General features: G+C 45.9%; 1 protein-coding gene across 1 annotated transcript; it reads right to left on the bottom strand.

Moving 5' to 3' along the window:
• Nucleotides 1-1,882: 1,882 nt before the first annotated feature.
• ASL (argininosuccinate lyase) lies at nucleotides 1,883-15,404 on the bottom strand. The gene is made up of 17 exons (XM_083588123.1): nucleotides 15,294-15,404; nucleotides 15,031-15,102; nucleotides 12,045-12,239; nucleotides 11,434-11,517; nucleotides 10,750-10,806; nucleotides 8,199-8,296; nucleotides 7,561-7,638; nucleotides 7,216-7,293; nucleotides 6,755-6,807; nucleotides 6,389-6,451; nucleotides 6,071-6,185; nucleotides 5,066-5,150; nucleotides 4,711-4,770; nucleotides 4,114-4,197; nucleotides 3,453-3,533; nucleotides 2,728-2,834; nucleotides 1,883-2,134 (listed from the first exon to the last, which is right to left on the bottom strand). The coding sequence occupies exons 2-17, from the start codon at nucleotides 15,040-15,042 to the stop codon at nucleotides 1,990-1,992; spliced, it is 1,395 nt and encodes a 464-aa protein (XP_083444249.1). The 5' UTR covers nucleotides 15,043-15,102; nucleotides 15,294-15,404; the 3' UTR covers nucleotides 1,883-1,989.
• Nucleotides 15,405-19,035: the final 3,631 nt, after the last annotated feature.

Raw genomic sequence — 19,035 nt, 5'->3', positions numbered from 1 at the left:
CCAGCTGACTGTCGGGAGCCAATCCGAGTCTGTATGCTCAGGAGACGCCCACTTCCCGCCATGGGGAGGCAGAGGCAGCCATCTTGCTTGAGGGCACTGCCACAGCTTTGCCAGCATTTTGATATGTCACAGTGAGCAAAACAGACTAAAAAAGAGGCATTTGGATGACTTAAAATATTTATTTCCAGGAACTAAGTAGGGTCAGGGAATATCTACCCATTTAATCCCCACAACAACCCTGTGAGGTAGGTAAGGCTGAGAAGCAGTGAGTGGTCCAAGGTCACCCAGTGAGTTTCATGTGGCTGAGTTGGGATTTGAACCCTGGTCTTCCAGGTTCTCATGCAACTCTCTAACCACTACGCAACTTTGCCTCCCTATGGAAAGCTGACTCCACAATAAACCTATTGATTCTTTTTTCTACTGTCACTCAAGTTCAGTGATCAGCAGACTGCGGAGTTAAGCAGTTGTTACTTATTTATGCAAATGGTCCAAACCAGAATCGGCAGCTTGGATTGCAAGGTGAGGGCAAAGTCTGTGCCTTTCATGCGTTCTTTATATTTTCCTGCTTTGTATTTGTTGTCTTTATAAACGAAGAGAAAAGGCGGTGCTTTTCAAGAAGAGAGATACTTTGTGTGTGCTTAAAGACACTCTGCCCTTACATTTTTATGCTTTTATGATATTTATTTATTGACCTTTTATTGTGGTGGTACCTACACTTCAGAACTCCCTGCCTATTAAACACCAGACAATAGCATTTATTGTAATCTTTTTGTCGACTGCTAAAAAACATTGTTAAGGCAAGCCTACCCAGATATGTAGTGTGTTGACATGTGTTTTAATCTGGTTTTTAGTTTACCACTGATTTTAATCATTAAGATTTTAAATAGGTGCTTTTAAAGTGTTTTTTTCCAGTTAATTTTTTTGTTTTATTATTGTAATCCCATCATTCCCCGGGTGGTGGTACCACCCAATTCTGCTGCAATGCTTTGCTCAGACGCCCATCCTGTTATATTAAAATTGCAAGTGCCTTGGGGCAGAGACATCTTTTCAGCCTCTTGCTTATATTTTCCTTTGTGAAGCCTCATTTTTTGTTCAAGGACCCTGTTATAATAAAGCTTCTGTACTAGGAAGCTGTTCAGGCCTCATTCACAAGTGCACTTTGACAGCTAGACCACTGAGAAAACAATTAAAAACAGGACTAGTGGGGTCTTTCCGAAGGCAGGGGATACCCATAATCTTCCCCCCTTCTCTTGAACTGAAATTTTGTTAGGAATGAATGTGAAGGCCTACATTTTCCTCAGAACACCTTACACCACAGCAGGCTGCCAAACCTCTCCCCTCACATTCACTTGTGAATACAAAGGTGTTTTAAACACTCGTTTAAGTTGCAGTGTGCTGCCACCCACAGCATTTCCCACCCCTCAGCTTCAAACCATAAGGACTAGCAACTTGATTTTCCAGTTTGTTATCAAAGCTTAGATTCTCAGGTGTGGGTGCTTTCCAAAATTCTCCTCAGGATTTACCCTTGGACAAAATGGCTGCCAGCAGCTACCCTCAGTGAAAACTGTACAGGAGCTAACCCGAGTTTATTTTATTCATTAAACCATGAATGTGGTTTTGGGTGTGTGTGAGATTGTACACCATACACAAATCTACCCTTCTGATAGGGCCCTCAAATTCCTGGCATGCTGAGAGTTAGGAGTCCGGCACATCAAGAGGGTGTGATGGAAGGAGGATCCGGCTGCCCGCCCTGTGGGAGAACTTGTTCAACAGAATTGTAGAGTTGGAAGAGGACCTTTGGGTCATCTAGTCCAACCTCCTGCAATGCAGGAAGAGTTGTAACAAAGGAGAGAGGGAAGGGGAGAAAAACCACGCAACAAAGTTTTCTCAGTGAAATCCAATACACCACTGTGTTTATTAACTCGGGATTAAACGTGATAAGCACAACCCGCAGCAAAGGGATAGTTTCCTTCCCCCACACTCAAAAGCTTAATCCTTCTGCTTCTTCAGGATCTCCTTCAATTGCTCGATCTGGGTGGTCACGCTGCTCTTGGCCGTCCCGCCAGGGGAGGTGTACTGCTCCACGCTGCTCTGCTGGTTGAACACCTGGGAGATGTCGCCTCCCAGCATGGGGCTGGAGAGAGAGAAAATGCAGCCGGAGGTCAGTCGGTGGGTATTCAACAATATCCAGAGAACTTTCTCTCTCTCTCTCTCTCTCTCTCTCTCTCTCTCTCTCTCTCTCTCTCTCTGATGTTGGTCACACTTTCAAGTGACCAAGAGACAGTCATGCAGGGCAGAGCTGTGTCAGGGAGTGAGGGAACCTCAGACCAGGAGGCCAAATGTACCCCTAACAGGTTTCTCTGTCCAGTTCTCTGGGCCCTCCCCAGCCCACACATCTCTGGACAAAAGCCATACCCCTCTGAAGCCCCCAGAATATATTTTTTTGACTGGCTGGAAGTATCCTTGAACTGGGATGGCTCTCTTTGGCCACCTAACATTCTGCCTTAGAGAGACTCTTGGAAGGAATGATTTTAACGCAGTATAAGATGCTGACGCCTCGGGTCTGCAGCCGTGAGGGCTAGAAACAGCAGAGGTTGGATGCCCTTATGTCATGTATGATGCAGTAGAGGTTCCTGCATTGCACAGGGTTGGACTAGATGACCGCTGGGGTCCCTTCCAACTCCACGAAACTTGGTTTTCACGTTTTGCAAAAAGGGCGACACTTACGTGATGCTCTTCAGGTCCTCTGGGGATAGATGGTTAAGAGTCACTCCTTTGGTCTCAGCTAAGTGGACCGCTTTCCCGACGGCAGTGTGGGCTTGTCTGAACGGCATCTGCAATCGCAAAAGCACACATTCAGGAGCTTTCCCTTGCGTAGACCTAGCTGATCCCTGCAATCTTCAGCCTGAATCTACGAAGAGTAGGAGGTTGCTATGGCAGCTTCCACCCTAGGACCTTAAGAGCACAAGCAGAGCCTACTGGATCAGGTCAATGGTCCATTTGGTCTGAGGGGTATTGCGCAGACAAGGAGCACCCAAACACCTGTTTGGGGGGGGGGGTCATCTCTTGGGAAACCAGCCCATCTTGCATCAAAAAGTTCTGCTATCTGAAACTTGGGGTGGGTGTTCCCTGCTGAATTATGTAGTGGAATGTAATGGAAACAGATGTCCACATTTACTGTGCAAGCAGAAATTTGCAGCGGTTTCTCCAGGAGACCACAGTTTTTGGTGGCCCTGCGTGGTGGTGCCCACCCAGGCCCAGATCCGCTGGGGAAGTCACTGGATCACAGCTCTCAAGTACAAATGCAAGTGGAATCTACCATTTTGGATCAGGAGTAACCAACATGGTGTACTGCCCCCTCCAGATGTTCTTGGGCTCCCATCTTTCCTGGCTGTTGGTCCCAGCTTCTAGGGGACACCATTGGGGTGGCTACTCCTGCTTCAGACACTCACCCCCTTGCGAACCAGGAGGTTGGCAAGATCTGTAGCCAGCATATCAGGGCTGAGGGCTTTCTCCATGGTTTCCTTGTTGATCTGGAAGAGAATATTTATTTCTTTTGTTGTTTTAAAATTTTATACACCACTTGATTGTGAAAAGCAGCAACCTCAGAGGGTTTACGAAGAGAACAAAACAATCAAGTTATCAGTCAAAGCAGCTCTTTATAACATTCCAAAGATACAATTGGGAATAAGAAAACAACCCCAAAAAACAGATTAAAACATACATCCATGTTCTACGTAGGTCTCTGCTTACAAATCCCCTATTATCACATTGAACTTGTTGGTTGCTTAAAAACACACTACACAAAATGCATTTATAACAAAAACGCATGAAATTCATTAAAAAGAAATAAAGAAAAGAAACCCAATAGCAGCAGAAACCTTTGGCAAGAGTAGTGAATGCTCCATTGCAAGACATCAGGTATAATGGATAGCCAATTTAAAATAATCAAATCCACTTTAATTGTGCAACCTGGGATTTGGTGGTATACCAAATTTGAAAAATTGTAACAGTCTGGAACCAGCCTTAGAAAGAGAGGGGGAGAGAATGGGAACACTTATGTGCTTCCTCAGCAAGTAAGAGCAAACCTTCCTAAAAATTAATAATTCTTACCTGGAGAGTAGAGATCACACCAGTGGTGACCTGAAGCACGGCACTCAGGGTGTCAATCACATCGATCACGGCCTCCTTATCTTCCTGTTTGCAGGGGGGAAAACAGACAAATGCTTTTATCTGTTTACATGAGAAATATGCTGCTGGACCAGCAAAACATCACATACCCTCCAATATTTCTTTAATGAAAATAGGGACATCCTAAGGAAAAGTGGGACATTCTGGGATCAAATCAAATCAGAAACCAGGACAGATTCTCTAAATCAGGGACATCTCTGGAAAATAGGAACACTTGGTGGGGTCTGACATCAATGAGTCACTTTCCCCCGGGAAGCTCATGAGCAAGGCCTTGTAGGCGATGGCCGTCCCCTGCAATTTGTCCACATCGACCCAGAGAGCAGACGCAAGCCTTCTCTCAACCTGAGCGCTGCACACATCTTGTGGCAAGAAGTTCCGCATATCCTCTGTGCTTCTTACCCTTGATCCAAACCCCAGCTGCAACCCACCTGCAGAAGGGATGGCCACCTTGGCTGCACCAGAAGGTGGCAGTCTGTAACTGGGACCTAGGTAAAGCCATTAATGCCCCCATCCTTTTACCTGCAGGTCTTTGTTGTAGGCACTGGGGAGTCCTTTCAGTACCACAAGAAGTCCAATAGTCTGCAAAGAACAAGGAAGGAATGAGATGGGAGAGGGCATTTAATAACACTGAAAAAGTATGTGTCACAAATACATTCAGGTACGGACAAATCCACTGGATTTTTCTTTTAAAGGAAAGATCTCACGGGTCACCTGTATTTTATTCCTTTATCAACATACCCCCAATGGTCATCTAGTCCAACCCCCTGCAATGGTCATCTCATCCAATTGTCCAACCCACAGCAATGCAGGAATCACAACTAAAATTTTCGAGGCTTTGTCACTGACTGAACCTGAACCAAGCCTGGGCACTCACCCTTCCGATCACACGGCCAGTCTTGCTACGGATCAGTTCGAGGCTGTCCGGATTCTTCTTCTGAGGCATCAGGCTGCTCCCGGTGCTTTGAAAAAACAAAACAGAATATGTCACACTTAGAGGAAAGCAACATCTGGTTCAACCTCTCAGGCCGCAGCAGTACTTTTCAGCCTCTCTGTGAGTGGGAGAAAGCAACCTCTCTATATTGCTCTGCTTGAAACTGCAGAGGATTCTGGAACAGCCCCCATTAGGGGCAGTGGTAGACACAAGGGTATGAACCACAGATCTCAGTGTTTGAGTAAAATAAAAATGAATTTGGGGGAAATTGAACTGGAGCTGGGTTGAGCTGAGTTACTGTCTGGCGTATTCATTTGGGAAGGGGAACAAATTAAAAGTTTGCATTACCTTGAGATGATTGGTGATAATATAAGGGGAACTGAAATTATTTGGAGCAAGATCCATGTGGAAATTGAATTGAATGGAAGGGAAACCACTGCGGAGTGCAAATTAATAGAAGAATTTATCCGAGACAATTTGGGTGGGGGATTAAGTTTTCTTTTCACTCCTGTGACTTTAAGTTCTATGTTTGCTTATATTAGCATATGCAGATTTGTGCCCTAGTCCCAAATCTTTTAAGTATGTCAATACCTCTGTGCCTTACAGTGCACAGTCAAACCACAAGCTGCAGTTCATTAATTGTGCCATGTGGACTGGAAGCATGACCCCAGGAATATCCAGTGTAGTGGAGGAGGAAGCTGTCATTTTTGCAAGGGGGTGTCTTTTAATCCCCTATCAGCCATCTCATTCAGAAACTCCTGATAAGTGAGCAAGGAAAACAGAGATCCCCAAATGCCTAGCTTAAAAGCCATTGGACATAGAATGATAGATTTACAAGGGACTCCTGCAATGATAAATATTCTCTGAAAAGGTGGCCCTTCCACCTCTGTTTGGGCAAGGCTGCTGGAGGAATCCCCAGATCAGGGTTAAGAATTTCCACAGCGTTACCAGAATGCATCGGAGAGAGTGATGAATCCGAACTCCTTTGTGGCAAAGAGAATCAGGTCTTCGGCTAATTTGCTCAGGTGGATCATGAGCAGAGAAGAAGTGGAAAGGAACTCCACTGGAGGGAAAAAATGAGGGGAAAAGAAATCTCATTGGTTGCCCTCAAACAGGGAACAAGAATAGAGTCCATCAGGCTGTCCTGTTTTAACTAGCTCACTCTTATTGCAAAGCCTTCAAGGTTCTAGTCCTCTGCAAACCTGCCCCCTGCAACCGATTCCAAATATTCGGAACTCTGCCCTGACACAAAAACAGCACACTTACCCGCAAAGTCACGGTCGCTCACAGCATCAATGCTGTTGATGCTGATGGATGCCATCTCGAGTTCTAGAATGAAAAAAGACAGACAAAAAGAGACACGTCAAGGAAATTTGAGCAAAAGAGTAACAAAGTCAGATTGGTCTGCAGATTGCACGCAGATGTTGCCACAAGCGAAGAGTAGATTAATGGGGTAAGAGAGAGAAAGTGAATGTATTGTTGTGTGAGAGGGGAAAAAGAGAAAACACCTCAGACCAATTCAGCCTAAAATCTAGGCTCCTTTATTTTTGGCAGTCTGTAAATTAACTCCCTTCACCTTCTGGAAGAATGGTTTTGCTCTGTTTCATTTGGAAGGAAAAATGCACCACTCACCTTTACGGATAAGTTCACGGTCCAGGCCAAGTGGGTTGCCAGCCAGAGCACCACTGCAAAAATAATAATAAAATAAATGGAGAGAAGAGGTAGAAAGAATCCCTCCTCGCCAAACAGGAACCTCTTCTAACCTCCAGTTCAGAGGAAGGGCAGCAAGGGCTGAAGCCGACTAGCAGGGGAGGCCCCCATTGCCCAGCCAAGATCCTTTGCAACACTGCAGGGAGGTTGTACATGGGGTGGGAGCCGTGGAATTGAGAAAACACTTCCCTCCTTTCCCTATACATACTAACAATTTGCTGTCAGCAGTTACAGGATATATTGGTCCATTACATTACAATTATTCTTAAAATCCAAAGGAGACAGGTGTACACGCAACATCCTCAAGATTCGCAGGTGATGATGAGCTACTGGTCTTAGCTGGCCCAGGTGTAACTAACACCAGAAGGAGATTCAGTTTTTACCTTCCCAAAGGCAGGACGTCGATCCTCTTCTTCACCTCCGAGAGACGCTCGGAATCCCTGGTCAAAGCCACGGCGTGGCTGTTGGAAGTCAAGAGGAAGAGACTTGGAGAGGAGGAAGCAAACCCACATCTCTGAAAAGAGGCGCCCGCCCGCCTACCCGCCAGGGCCAAGGAATTTTACTTCTTGGATCTGGAGCCTCCTGGATCATAGAAAGCAGATTTTGATGACCTAGCACTCTGCACATGCTCAGAGACTACCTCTCCTCCCCAGGTTGAAAGCTGCTGCAGGATGGATTGGGGCAACTTACTAGAAGGAACTCCAGAAGGTGGGGAAGGCATCCATTACCTTAATAAGAGATGGCTCCATCTGATTGGCTGAGCCCTCTGCAGGTGGGTGTAACCAGGGAGGATCACTTCAATTTCACTGCAAGGAAACACAGGAGACCACCAAGTTACAAAATCACATTTCACTGACTTTGGACCAAGTTTGTTGCCTACTGCACAAAGAGTTGCAGTGTTGTCTCCACCCGTTCTTGGCCTCTGGCCTTACCGTTTTCTGACACATGACTCACAGATGGTTGCCCAACAGGGAATGTGGTTCTCGGACTGGGGAAAAGGAAAAGATTCCTTCCTCCAGCTTAGGGCTTCAGAAAGCCAATACCAGCCATTAAAGTTGTCCCCATAAATGAACTGGCAGCCAGTGACTAGTCCAAGAAGAGGGGACAGTGTGGTTTAGTGGTTAGAGTGTTGGACTAGGGCAGACCAGGGTTCGAATCCACCACTCGGCTCACTGGGCAACCTTGGGCCAGGCACTGCCTCTCTCAGCCTAGCCTACCTTGCAGGGCTGTTATCGGGAATTAAATGGGGAAGCACCATGCACACCACCTTGAGCTCCTTGGAGGAAAAGGATGGGATATAAATGCAATAAAATATATATAAGTAAAATGTGGTGGAGGGGCAGGGAGAAAATAAAGAGAAGCTTACGCAGAAGCACGCTCCACCAGGGTGCGGATGAGCTGCTGCAGGTGGCCGGAAAGCACTGTGATAGAGCTCTTCATCAACAACCTCAGGTCGGTCACCACCTGGAAGAAAAGCCGCAAAGCATCTCACTTCTCAGGCCTCATGAAAGAAAGACCACAATTCCACCTGGAGACGCTGATCTGGCCCCTTTCACAGAGGATGCTGAAGAAGGTCATTTGGGATCAGTTTAGCCAGTCAAGAATACCGTTCCAAAGGCATGTGCCACATGTCATAGTGGCTGGGCAGTTGCTAAGACTGGGGGGTTCACACTGAAAAAGAGCCCTGCCCTGTGGCCCCTGGCTTGCTCACTTGCCTCTTTTCCTGATGGGCATGCCAACCACAACAGTGGCAAGGAAGAAGAGCAATGGAGGGTATTTTGTCTAAGCCCTTCTACCCAAGAAACCTGCAGAAGGTCCCGATGGCATCCAAGAAAACCATTTTGGAATCCATACAGCATACGATTGCTTGGAGTGGACATCCTTTACCCTGGCCTCAAAGATGTGCATTATTGGAGCACAGCTGTTACTTCTGAGAAACATGTTGTTCTCTCCTCCTGGGTTGGAGGGTGGGGAGGAAGGGAGTGAAGGCCTCCTAGTTTCAGATGGGGGGGACGTTCCCAGCCCTACCCGGAGACACCATTGGGGATCAAACCCGGGACCTTGGGTGCAAAGCAGGTGCTCTGTCACTGAGCTATGGCTCTCGCTGCTGCTGCAGCAGCAGAGTGCAGGGCTAGATCTCATGGTTTTGACTTAAAGGAGAGTAGAATTCGGTTCCATTGGAAGATGCCTTCTACAGAACCCATTGGTCCATCTAGCTCAATGCCGGCTCCACTCACTTGCAGCAGCTCTCCAGTTTGCAAACGAACAATCTGGGAGCAAAGTGTTGCTCCTCCACTGAGCTATGACCCTTACCTGTCTTGCACACATATGTTCACACACTTATTAAAATAATGCAACGATGAATTCATTAAAACACATTTCTATTTCCTGCAGCTTGGAAACATTTATTCCCCCGTTCAGTGACATTCTGGGCAAACATTTTCCTGCACCTCGGTGGCCAATTGGGTAAGACCACATCCCTGGTCCATCCCTCAACTCCTTTGCCTCTGCTGTGGGTTAAAAATTGCTCATTTAATAATGTATTACTATTACTAATTTTAAAAAATGCAGGTAGTGAGTCATGGAAACTTGTCTGCAAAAGCAGATTTTTCTGCTGAGGGTCTCCTGATAAGAACCTGGGTGCCTTGTAAGTGTGCTATACACACTTACCTGGGAGTAAGCCCTATTAAACTCAGTGGGAATTACTTCCAAGTAACCATGTATGGAATTGCATGGGGGGGGCGCTCAGCTGGAGGCCAGCTAGCTCCCTACAAGGCCTGAAGGGCCAGCATCTGGCTTTGGGGAATGCAGGAATCAAGATACAAGATACATTTGGCACAGTTCAGGTACCGCTTCATTGCTGAGTGAACTGGAGGCGGCCATCCAGTGTGAGAATAAGCAGGACTTGAACCCATGGCCTTCAGAGATGCTGACAAGCTCCTTAACCACCAGGCCACTTTGCCTCTCAACTGCAACAGCTCTGGGCTAGAGGAGGAAAAGAGGGCTTTGGAGGAATCAGCTATGGAAAGGGGCCACCTTGAAAGAGCAAACAGACTCCGAATTTTACACAAGCAGCTGGTCCCCAAGACCAAGAACATATTTTTAATAATAATAAAGAAGAGACAGAAAGCTCAGTAGCTATGAATGAATAGCTCGTTGTACTCGGTTCAGAGTGTTGGGTACCAGAGCTGTTGGGCTAGGGAGAAAAACAAAGGCAGCCAAGATGGAGATACGGTGGTAACTCAAAGCACATTTGAGTTATACTGTGTGCTGTTCTGGTCGCCTCATCCCAAAAAGGATATTGGAAAAGATTCAGAAAAGGGCAACCCTAATGATCAAGGGGATGCAGTGACTCCACAGCGCCACCCGCTCCCTCTGATGCTTGACTAAATGGGCCATTTACCCGATTCTCTTATATATGTTGTTACGACCTCAGCAAGGAGGAAGGGCCCTTCCCAAAAACACCATCCCCATCCCAGTGGAGTTTGCAGAAGAGGAGCCGGAAAGCTGATCTCATGCAAATAGATTCAGAGCACAATGGTGCAACTCCCGAGTTCAAAAATGTGGGATTACTGGCTGTTTATCCTCTGTATCAGAAAATCCCTAAACCTTGCACAATCTGACTTTGGCTGGACACAGGAAGGGGCAAAGGGCAATGGCTTAAATCAGGGTGTCTACAAGAATCCCTCCTCATTTCCCCACCATCTTGTGAGATTTTTTGGAAGTGTGACTTATCTGGAAAGCTTCAAGGACTAGAAACATGACGTTATATTTTAAAACAGAATAGCTTTTTCAGAACGCTCCCTCCCGCAATACCTTCTGCTACTACATTTATATAGGAAACAGGACAGAGAGAGAGAGAGAAACAGGTAGGATAGCTAAAACTGCAAATAAGCCATCCACTCTTGTTTTCCTACTTGATCGTTTCTGCTTCTTCCAGTGTGAAGCTTCCCAGCCACATCACCAATCAGCTCCTGGAAAAAAGGAGTCATCGTCATTGTCAGTCCAATGCTTTGGAGGAAATAGATCTTGAGAACAGTTATTCATTGGCCAAGTTTGCATGTAATGCTAAGCCATGGTTTGTCTGAACCAATGGTTTGCCGAATGAACCATGGTTGTCTCCCCAACAAGTAAACAAACCATGGTTTCTTACTTTAAAGCTGGAGTCCTTGATGTGGTGCTTGCAGGCACCATGGTCTCCTCAGACAGCCCCCTTGGCACCCATTTAGGCCCCGTGTCCATCCCTTTTTTATTTTCATAATTTGAAGTGATTTATTTATTTATTTTTGCTTGGGGATGGTTCTGAGAGGTTTGCCTGTTTGGGGAGGCAGGGCTCTGTGGATCTAAAGCTTGGTTTGTTTTTGACCTGCTTGTGCTTTCGGCCTCTATGATCCTGCTGTCCTGTAGTTATCCAACTGTGTTTGTAGCCCAAAAGGGCCATTAGGGCACTGAAAATTAGGGTACGGATCTCTTTTGGTGGACAAACAGGAGGTAAGGGGAAGCTTGCTTCTTCCTGAAATGGACATAGCCAAAAATCCTTAGAATCTACAGTCCCCAGAAGAAAAAAGCCACAGAACGTAGACTGAACAGGTGCACCAAACCTTGAGCCTGCGTTCAATGGTGGTGTGGATGTCCTCATCAGTTTTGGTGATCACCAAAGTGCCCTTGGAAATCTCCTCAGAAATCTACAAATACAGCAGAAAAAGGGCTGGTTAGTAATTAACAAGGCGGTCTTTGCTGCTTGTGTTTGTGGCGGGATGAGTTAGAGAGCCATTCATGCATTTAACAGCTGAGTCCAAGAAGCTGTGTTTAGGAGCCCTGCTTCTTTCCAGGAGAAAGTCAAAAAGAGCCAGCATGCACTTATGGGTGTCAGCATATTGGGAAGTGGATGACATCACCCATCACAGAAATATTTTTGGTTCTGGGGTGCTCTTATACAAGGAACTGTTCTATATGTCTACATTGGATAAGGAGAAGTTGATTCTTCCTTCTAACGAGGAATCCCAGACTGATGTAATGGGGGGACACAAATTGCATGCTCATGAAGTAGAGATTTTCTAACCTGTTCTTGGCAAGGAAAGAGGGGAAGCAAACCCACCCAGGCCCCAGTTCTTAAATTCTAATGTTCCCTACTCAAGATGAAACAGTCCCCATCTCCCAAAGCACCCTTTCTGAATATTGTAAGCTTGCTTTGAAGTTCCCGGATCAATACCTTCTCAAGCCCACTGATGATCTTCTCCACTTCGGCTTTGGATAAGATCCCAGCTTTCTCCAGAGCCTTGGCATAAGCTATACTTGAGCGGACGTCAACTTCCGCCAAGCGATGGTCTACCTCTATCGAAGAGTTGAGCTTCTCCATGATGGGATCAAGACTCCCCGTCAGCCTTCCTCCGTAAAGTTTATCACCCTGGGGAAAGAAGGAAGATGCCTTGCGCAGGTTAGCAAGAATGAGAAATTAAGAAGGAATGTAGGAAATAACACCCTAGGTTTATCTAGCTCAGTATTGTTCACATGGACCGGCTCTCCAGGGTTTCAGACAGGGAGCATCTCCTAGCCCTATCTGGGAATGCTACTGGGGACTGCCTTCCTTGGAGGTTTGTTTTAGCAGAGCTTGGATGGCAAATCTATCATGTATGATTCAGTCGAGATACCTGCGTTGCAGCGGGTTGGACTAGATGACCCTCGGGGTCCCTTCCAACTCTACAGCTCAATTATTTTAAGCTGCCTTGTACTTTGTTGCAATGTTGGTCCATCTAGCACTGACTGGTAGTGGCTCTCTGGGGTTTCAGGCAGGGCATGTTCCCAGCCCTACCAGGGTTGAACCTGACCCACAGGTCTACCTCTGGAGCTCACCACCTCTCCCTCCCCCCCAGCCAACTTTTTGGTGAATCCAGCACATATAGCTTATTATTGATATTCAGCGGAACACTCAGTGGATCACAATCTGCTTCTGTCAGCACAGAATTCCGTTGCTGCAACTGCTCCCGTTGCCTCAAAACAAATAGGAGAGCAACATGTGACTGCTCTGCCTCTTCAGGAGCCAAAGGTCAGCCGGCCAGGAAATATAATTTCAGGGTCAAGCCACACTGAAGCCTGCATTCAGCACTTAAAAAAATAAAAATGCTTCTTTTTCCCAGGCAATGCCAGTAATGGAGGTTAGCATTGAGAAGCATCACTTGCAAATATTCTTTTTTTGCAAGAGACAGCAAGTCTTGTTAGGGGAGGATTTGCTTTCAAAAGGAAGGGTCTCTGAACGCAGGACTGAGTCAGACCTGCCGGTCCATCCCAGCCCTACTGCATGCAGAGAAGATGCTCTGCCACAGAGCCACAGCCTTTGCCTTCAAAATAAAGTTAAGTTTCTAGTCCTCATGGTTTTGAATCAAAGAACCCAGGAAGCTGCCTTACGCTGAGATGCACCGCAGGTCCATCTAACTCAGAATTGTGTGCACTGACTGGCAGTGGCACTCCAGAGGTTTTGGCAGGGAGTCTCTCCCAGCCCTACCTAGAGATGTTATCTGGGAATGAACCTGGGAGGTTCTGCACACCAAGCTGATGCTCTGCCACTGAGCTGCTTGCCCTCTGCCCTATGGAGGTTTTCAAACAGAGGATGGGCTGCCATCTGCCAGGGATTATCTAGCTGTGGTTCCTGTGTTGTAGGGGGTTGGACTAGATGACCCTTGGGGTCCCTTCCAACTCTACAGTTCTAGGAATCCGTATAGATCCTTCCAGTACAGCATGTGCAAGTCAGACTGTGGGTCCACCTTGCCCAAGAGTGTCTGACTTGACCAGGAAACTGCCCTCAGCCGTGCGAGCTCCTTTGAAACGGGTGTGCCAGGGAGGGCGTCAGACTCCCCAGGAGCCTTCTGTATGCAGTGCAGGTGCACCACCACAAAGCCTGGCCCCTTCCAATCTCTCCCCAACCCCTGGCCTTCCAGCATTGCAAACCCCTCACATTCGCACCCTAAATTCATTCGCCTCTTGAACATAAGAACCACCTGCTGGATCAGGCCAATGGCCCATCTAGTCCAGCATCCAGTTCTTTCAGTGACCCCACCCAGATGCCTGTGGGAAACCCCTAAACACGGATTTGAGCACAAGAGCATCTCTTCCTTCCTGTGGTTTCCAGCAACAGGTTTTCAGAAGCATCGCTGCCTCCAGCTTTGAAGGCAGACCGCATCCATGATGGTTCCTAGCCACTGATAACCTTCACCTCCGTGAATTTGTCCTAGCCTCCTTTAAAGCCATCTAGGTTTGTGGCCATCCCTGCCTCCTGTGGGAGGGAGTTCCACAGTTTAACTATGTGCCCTGTAAAGAAGAACTTCCTTCTATGTGTCCTGAAATCTGCCAACATTTAGCTGATGGCACACTATAAATAAGAAGGTTCTATGATTCAATCCTCCAACGGGTCAAAAAAAATGAAACTTAGATGCCCAGCAATAGCTGTTGTCTGAAAACTCAGGCACCAGATGTCTAGAATCTAAGTGCTACAAATGAAACCATAAGAATAGCCCTCTTGGGGCTGTTTAGCTCAGTACTCTGCCTCCAACAGAGGGTAGTTCAATGAACTCACATATATGCATGGTTTAACAGCCAGGCCCTTGTTCGCTAACAGCAGTGAGAGGTACACTGCCTCTAACCATGGAGGGTATACGAGTCTCATCTAACCATGCTAACAACCCCAATAAAGGGGCACCCATATGTCTGCTCTGCAGCAATGGAATACACCATGTATTTTATTTATTCACATCCTACTCTCCAGCCTTGGAAAAAATGCTCATCAAGCGGCTTACAAATCTCAGTAATAAAACAGCTCCTGATCTTGGGCTTAAATTGTAAAGCACATGACACAAAAGGAAAAGGGATTCGGAGGGAGGAGGAAAACAGCAAACCCAGAAACTGGTTCTTAGCATGTAAGACCCTTCACCAGCTCTTCGGTGACAGTGAATTCTGCCATCCCAAAAAATCCTTATCCCATGCTGCAACCATGCCCTCTCCAGCATGCAAGCTACTGTCAGTGCCATCAAAACAGAAAATGAATCACAGAAATAACTACAAACCCTAATTTTGCTCAAACTGATTTCTGATGTGAAGCCTCCGCAATGACAAACCTTATTGTGAAAAAGGACAGGGATGGAAGGTGGGGTTTTGGGGGGGGGTACGGGGGGGGGGAGGTGAACTTCCAAAAACTCCCAGCTCACCTCGGATGCCATGTCTGGCGATGTTTCCTCCTTCTCCAACTTGGCTTAGAAAGAAAGCAAGCTTTGCAAAATCTGGAAGAGAGCCAGAGATTGGGGGTGGTTTGACACTTGCATAAGAAGCCTGCCCCTCTACCATCCCAGACAGACAGACAGACAGACAGACACAGCGAGATAGAGAGACGGTGCATCCTTTCCCCTCTCTGCAAAGCTACTGGAGAGACCGTCAGGGAGCGCCCCGCAGCTGCTTCCCACGATGGGCTCACCTGCTGCGCCTCTGAAGCACCAGCCAGCTGATCTGTGCTGTTCCAAGCTGCCCAGGGCTCCCCTTTTCAAGCGGCAGCCTCCAGCAAGCCACGCCCCCTGGGCGGGGCTTACGGTCAGATCGGATAGTTGGCCCCACCCACCGGCGCTCTGGCTTTACCCCAACGCTTCTGGAAGGGCTGCTCTCAAATCTGTATTCCTAATAGCTCGAAGTGATTAAACTCATCAAGAGATATCAAACTCGCTCTTGCTGCAGAGTTTTGTTTTTTTACCGACTCTGTCTCCAAATCTTAGGAAATAATTTAGCAAGTTATGCGAGTGGCTGGGAGAGGGAAGTATTACTGTATATTATAGCTAGATTATGATGATCCCTCCCCATCTATCTATCTATCTATCTATCTATCTATCTATCTATCTATCTATCTATCTATCTATCTATCTATCATCTCCCACCTTTTTCTCCAAGAAGCCCAGGAGGACTTAGAAAAGTCAGCGCACAGCACTGATTAAACATGTTGGTTGTAGGATGCTGACACGTGTTTTGATCTGTTTTTAGCTTATTGCTGGATCTTTAATTTTTTTATTATTATTTGGATGTTTTAGATTAGCTGCCTTTGACTGGTTTTACTGATCATGTTATGTTTTTGTACTTTTTGTCACTCTTCCCCTTTTGTATCAAATATTCCAAAATTAGAGGCGTTGTGTTTGTGCAAGGCTTTTGCCATCTAAGAACCAAGAGGCAAAGAATGAAGTGCATCAGAGAATGTCACATTCCTGCTTTTATCATTTCTTATTTTGTTATGCTGTGGTGATTTTAAGTTGCTACTCCTGCATTCCAACAGCGGTTGACAAATCAGATCAAGAAAGTGGTTTCAAAAGCAACCCTGTCCATCATGTCCAAATTTCTTTCATATGTATCAATCTCTCCCTCCTCTCACCATGTAATAACCTATGTTGTTTAATGAGTTTCCCCCCTTTATTAATGATACAAATCAGATAAGGTTAAGCACTTTAGCTTATTATTGTTGTTATTATTTTACCCCCCTGGCTTTATCTGGATTGCTTAAATTCTATAAAAAAATCTGTCTGGAAATCTCACTTTTGGGTTGCTGTTGTGATGAGAAATGCAGTCTGCACTGACTCAGGGAAACAAAGTAACATAGGAAGCTTAATATTTATTTGTTGGTTATTTATTAAATTTGTACACCGCGGTTCACAACATAAAAATACAAAATGAGAACGCAAAATATATAATAAAAACAAGACCCATAAACCCCCACAAACCAATAACTCCCCTCCCATAAGCCTCCTTATGCTAAAACCAGGGGGGGTCCCCCAACCTTCTTGGGCCCATGTGGAAATCTGAGCAGTTAAGGCACCACAAAATACCCATTTCACAGAAGGAAAAATGGGTGATGTTCAGAAACCACTACCCACAACACAATCCAAACCAGCATGAGTGTAGTGGTTAGAGTGTTGGACTAGGGTCCAGGAGATGAATTCAAATCTCCACTCCACCATGAAGCTAATTGGGTGTCTTTAGGACAGTCATCTTCTCTTAGCTTAACTGCTTTGCAGAGGATAAAATGGAGAGTAAGAGGGTGAGAACTGTGTATTCCACCATGAGCTGATGGGAGTTGTACTCCTAAATTTCTGAAGGCAGCAAGATGGTAATGGCTGACCTAAAGGAACAACTGAAGCTGTGTATCCCATTAGCCAATTGCAAAAAATCTAAATTCATATGCAACATTTTTCTTTGATATGCAGATTCTTATTTCCCCTGAAGGTTCTGAAGATGTTGATTTCTGCCTCCCTTTCCCCTGTTGTTGTGTTTTCCCCTATGTCATTTTGTTTATTGTAACCTCCTTGGGGCAAGGACCTGCCTTCTTGTCCCTTGCAAAGTGCCAGGCACATTGACAGATGGACCACAAGCAATTATACTGAAAAAAATTCAGTGTAACTAAATCAACAAATGGTTGGGGCAACGTCTTGTGTCTTTAAGAGTAAGCATAATGGTTTTAAAGTAGTTTTTAATGTTGTATTTTGCATTGCTGTCACCCACTCTGGGACTTTCTGGTGAAGGGCAGGTAAGAAATATAATAATAATAATTGTCATTTTATTATTATTCCTAGATTTGTGTGTGGTATACTGTAGTGGGTAGTGTCGAACTGGACCCGGGAGAGACAAGGGTTCAAATGAAATTTGCTGGGTGTGACCTTGGAGGCCAGTTACTGACTTTCAGCCTAACCTACCTTGAAGGTTGTTGCAGGGATGAAATTGGAGGGGAAGAGGGGGTTGTAAGTCAACTGGAGCTCCTTGGTGAAAAAGGTAGGGTATAAATGCAACAAACCAACAAATAAATAATAAACATCCGGGTCCTCATAATATAAAACTCTTTTATTTTATTATTCTTAGATTTATGTGTACAAATAAAATAAAAGTTCCTTTTAAACTATTTTAAAACTGAATAGTATAGCAATGATTCTTCATTCTTTAAGAAGCAATTATGTTTAATGAATGCGGGGTGCTAAAATGAGCTTTTTAAAAAAAGTACGTTCAGCATTGCAAGAAAGATTCTGTATACATCCTGAAAGTGCTGGTCAAATGCTTGTTCAGCTGAACTTGTATGGAGAGGTGTTGACATTTTGGTTTTTTTAAAACCAGTTGTTTTAATGAATAGGGAATGTTTGTGCATGCTTCCTTTTTTAAAAAAAGAAAGAAACAGAAAGAAAAGGAAAGGAAAGGGGAGAGAAAAAAGACACTTTGGTGTCATCAGCAAAATGCTGAGCGTAGTAAACATCTTTCATGACAAAGAATACAAATACTCACAATAGTTGGCGCTGGGCCTCTCTGCTTTCAATAGTTAATACCAACATGCACACAAGTGACCCTGGGCCCCCCTGCCATCTCACTCAGAACGCTGCACCAAAACGTTGCTATGCTGAGCACACTTTTTTGGGGAGGAAAAAGGGGACAAAGTGCCTTTGTTCTCTCTGTGTTGTCTAGCAACATGGCTGGGCCAGGGACCAGCAAGAAAGCTCTGTGTGTGTATATAAGTTTCTCTCTTGCTAACCGGAGGGTGCTTTCATGCAGCCACTTATCGTAGCTGCTGTTTTTATTTCATAGAATCATAGAACTGTAGAGTTGGATGGGACCACCAAGGTCATCTAGTCCAACCCCCTGCAATACAGGAATCTTTTGCCCAGCGTGGGGCTCAAGCCTGTGACCATGAGGTCAAGAGTCTCTCACTATCTACTAACTGAGCTATCCCCGCTCTGATGTTATTAAGGGACAGATACAATAGAGTTCAAAGCTATAGATTTCGGAGATTAAGGCTCTCATGCTCTACTGGCTGAGCTATACCATACGGACTTAAAGGTAAAGGGACCCCTGACCATTAGGTCCAGTCGTGACTGACTCTGGGGTTGCGGCGCTCATCTCCCTTTATTGGCTGAGGGAGCTGGCGTACAGCTTCCGGGTCATGTGGCCAGCATGACTAAGCTGCTTCTGGCGAACCAGAGCAGTGCACGGAAACGCCGTTAACCTTCACGCCGGAGCGGTACCTATTTATCTATTTGCACTTTGACGTGCTTTTGAACTGCTAGGTTGGCAGGAGCAGGGACCGAGCAACGGGAGCTCACCCCGTCACGGGGATTCGAACCGCTGGCCTTCTGATCGGCAAGTCCTAGGCTCTGTGGTTTAACCCACAGCGCCACCTGCATCCCTCTACCATATGGACTTAG

Source organism: Podarcis filfolensis (assembly GCF_964270895.1).
Source record: "Podarcis filfolensis genome assembly, chromosome: 15".
Classification (NCBI taxonomy): domain Eukaryota; kingdom Metazoa; phylum Chordata; class Lepidosauria; order Squamata; family Lacertidae; genus Podarcis; species Podarcis filfolensis.
The sequence above is the reverse complement of the archived record's forward strand: the minus strand, read 5'-3'. Positions and strand labels throughout refer to the sequence as shown.

Coding starts and splice junctions, on each gene's coding strand:
- ASL (XM_083588123.1), bottom strand. Junction 8,297..10,749: donor GAAGAAGCAGAAACGATCAA/GTAGGAAAACAA, acceptor CTTTTCTTCCAG/GTGGTGACCGACCTGAGGTT. Junction 2,135..2,727: donor GAGGACCTGAAGAGCATCAC/GTAAGTGTCGCC, acceptor CTCTCTCTCCAG/CCCCATGCTGGGAGGCGACA.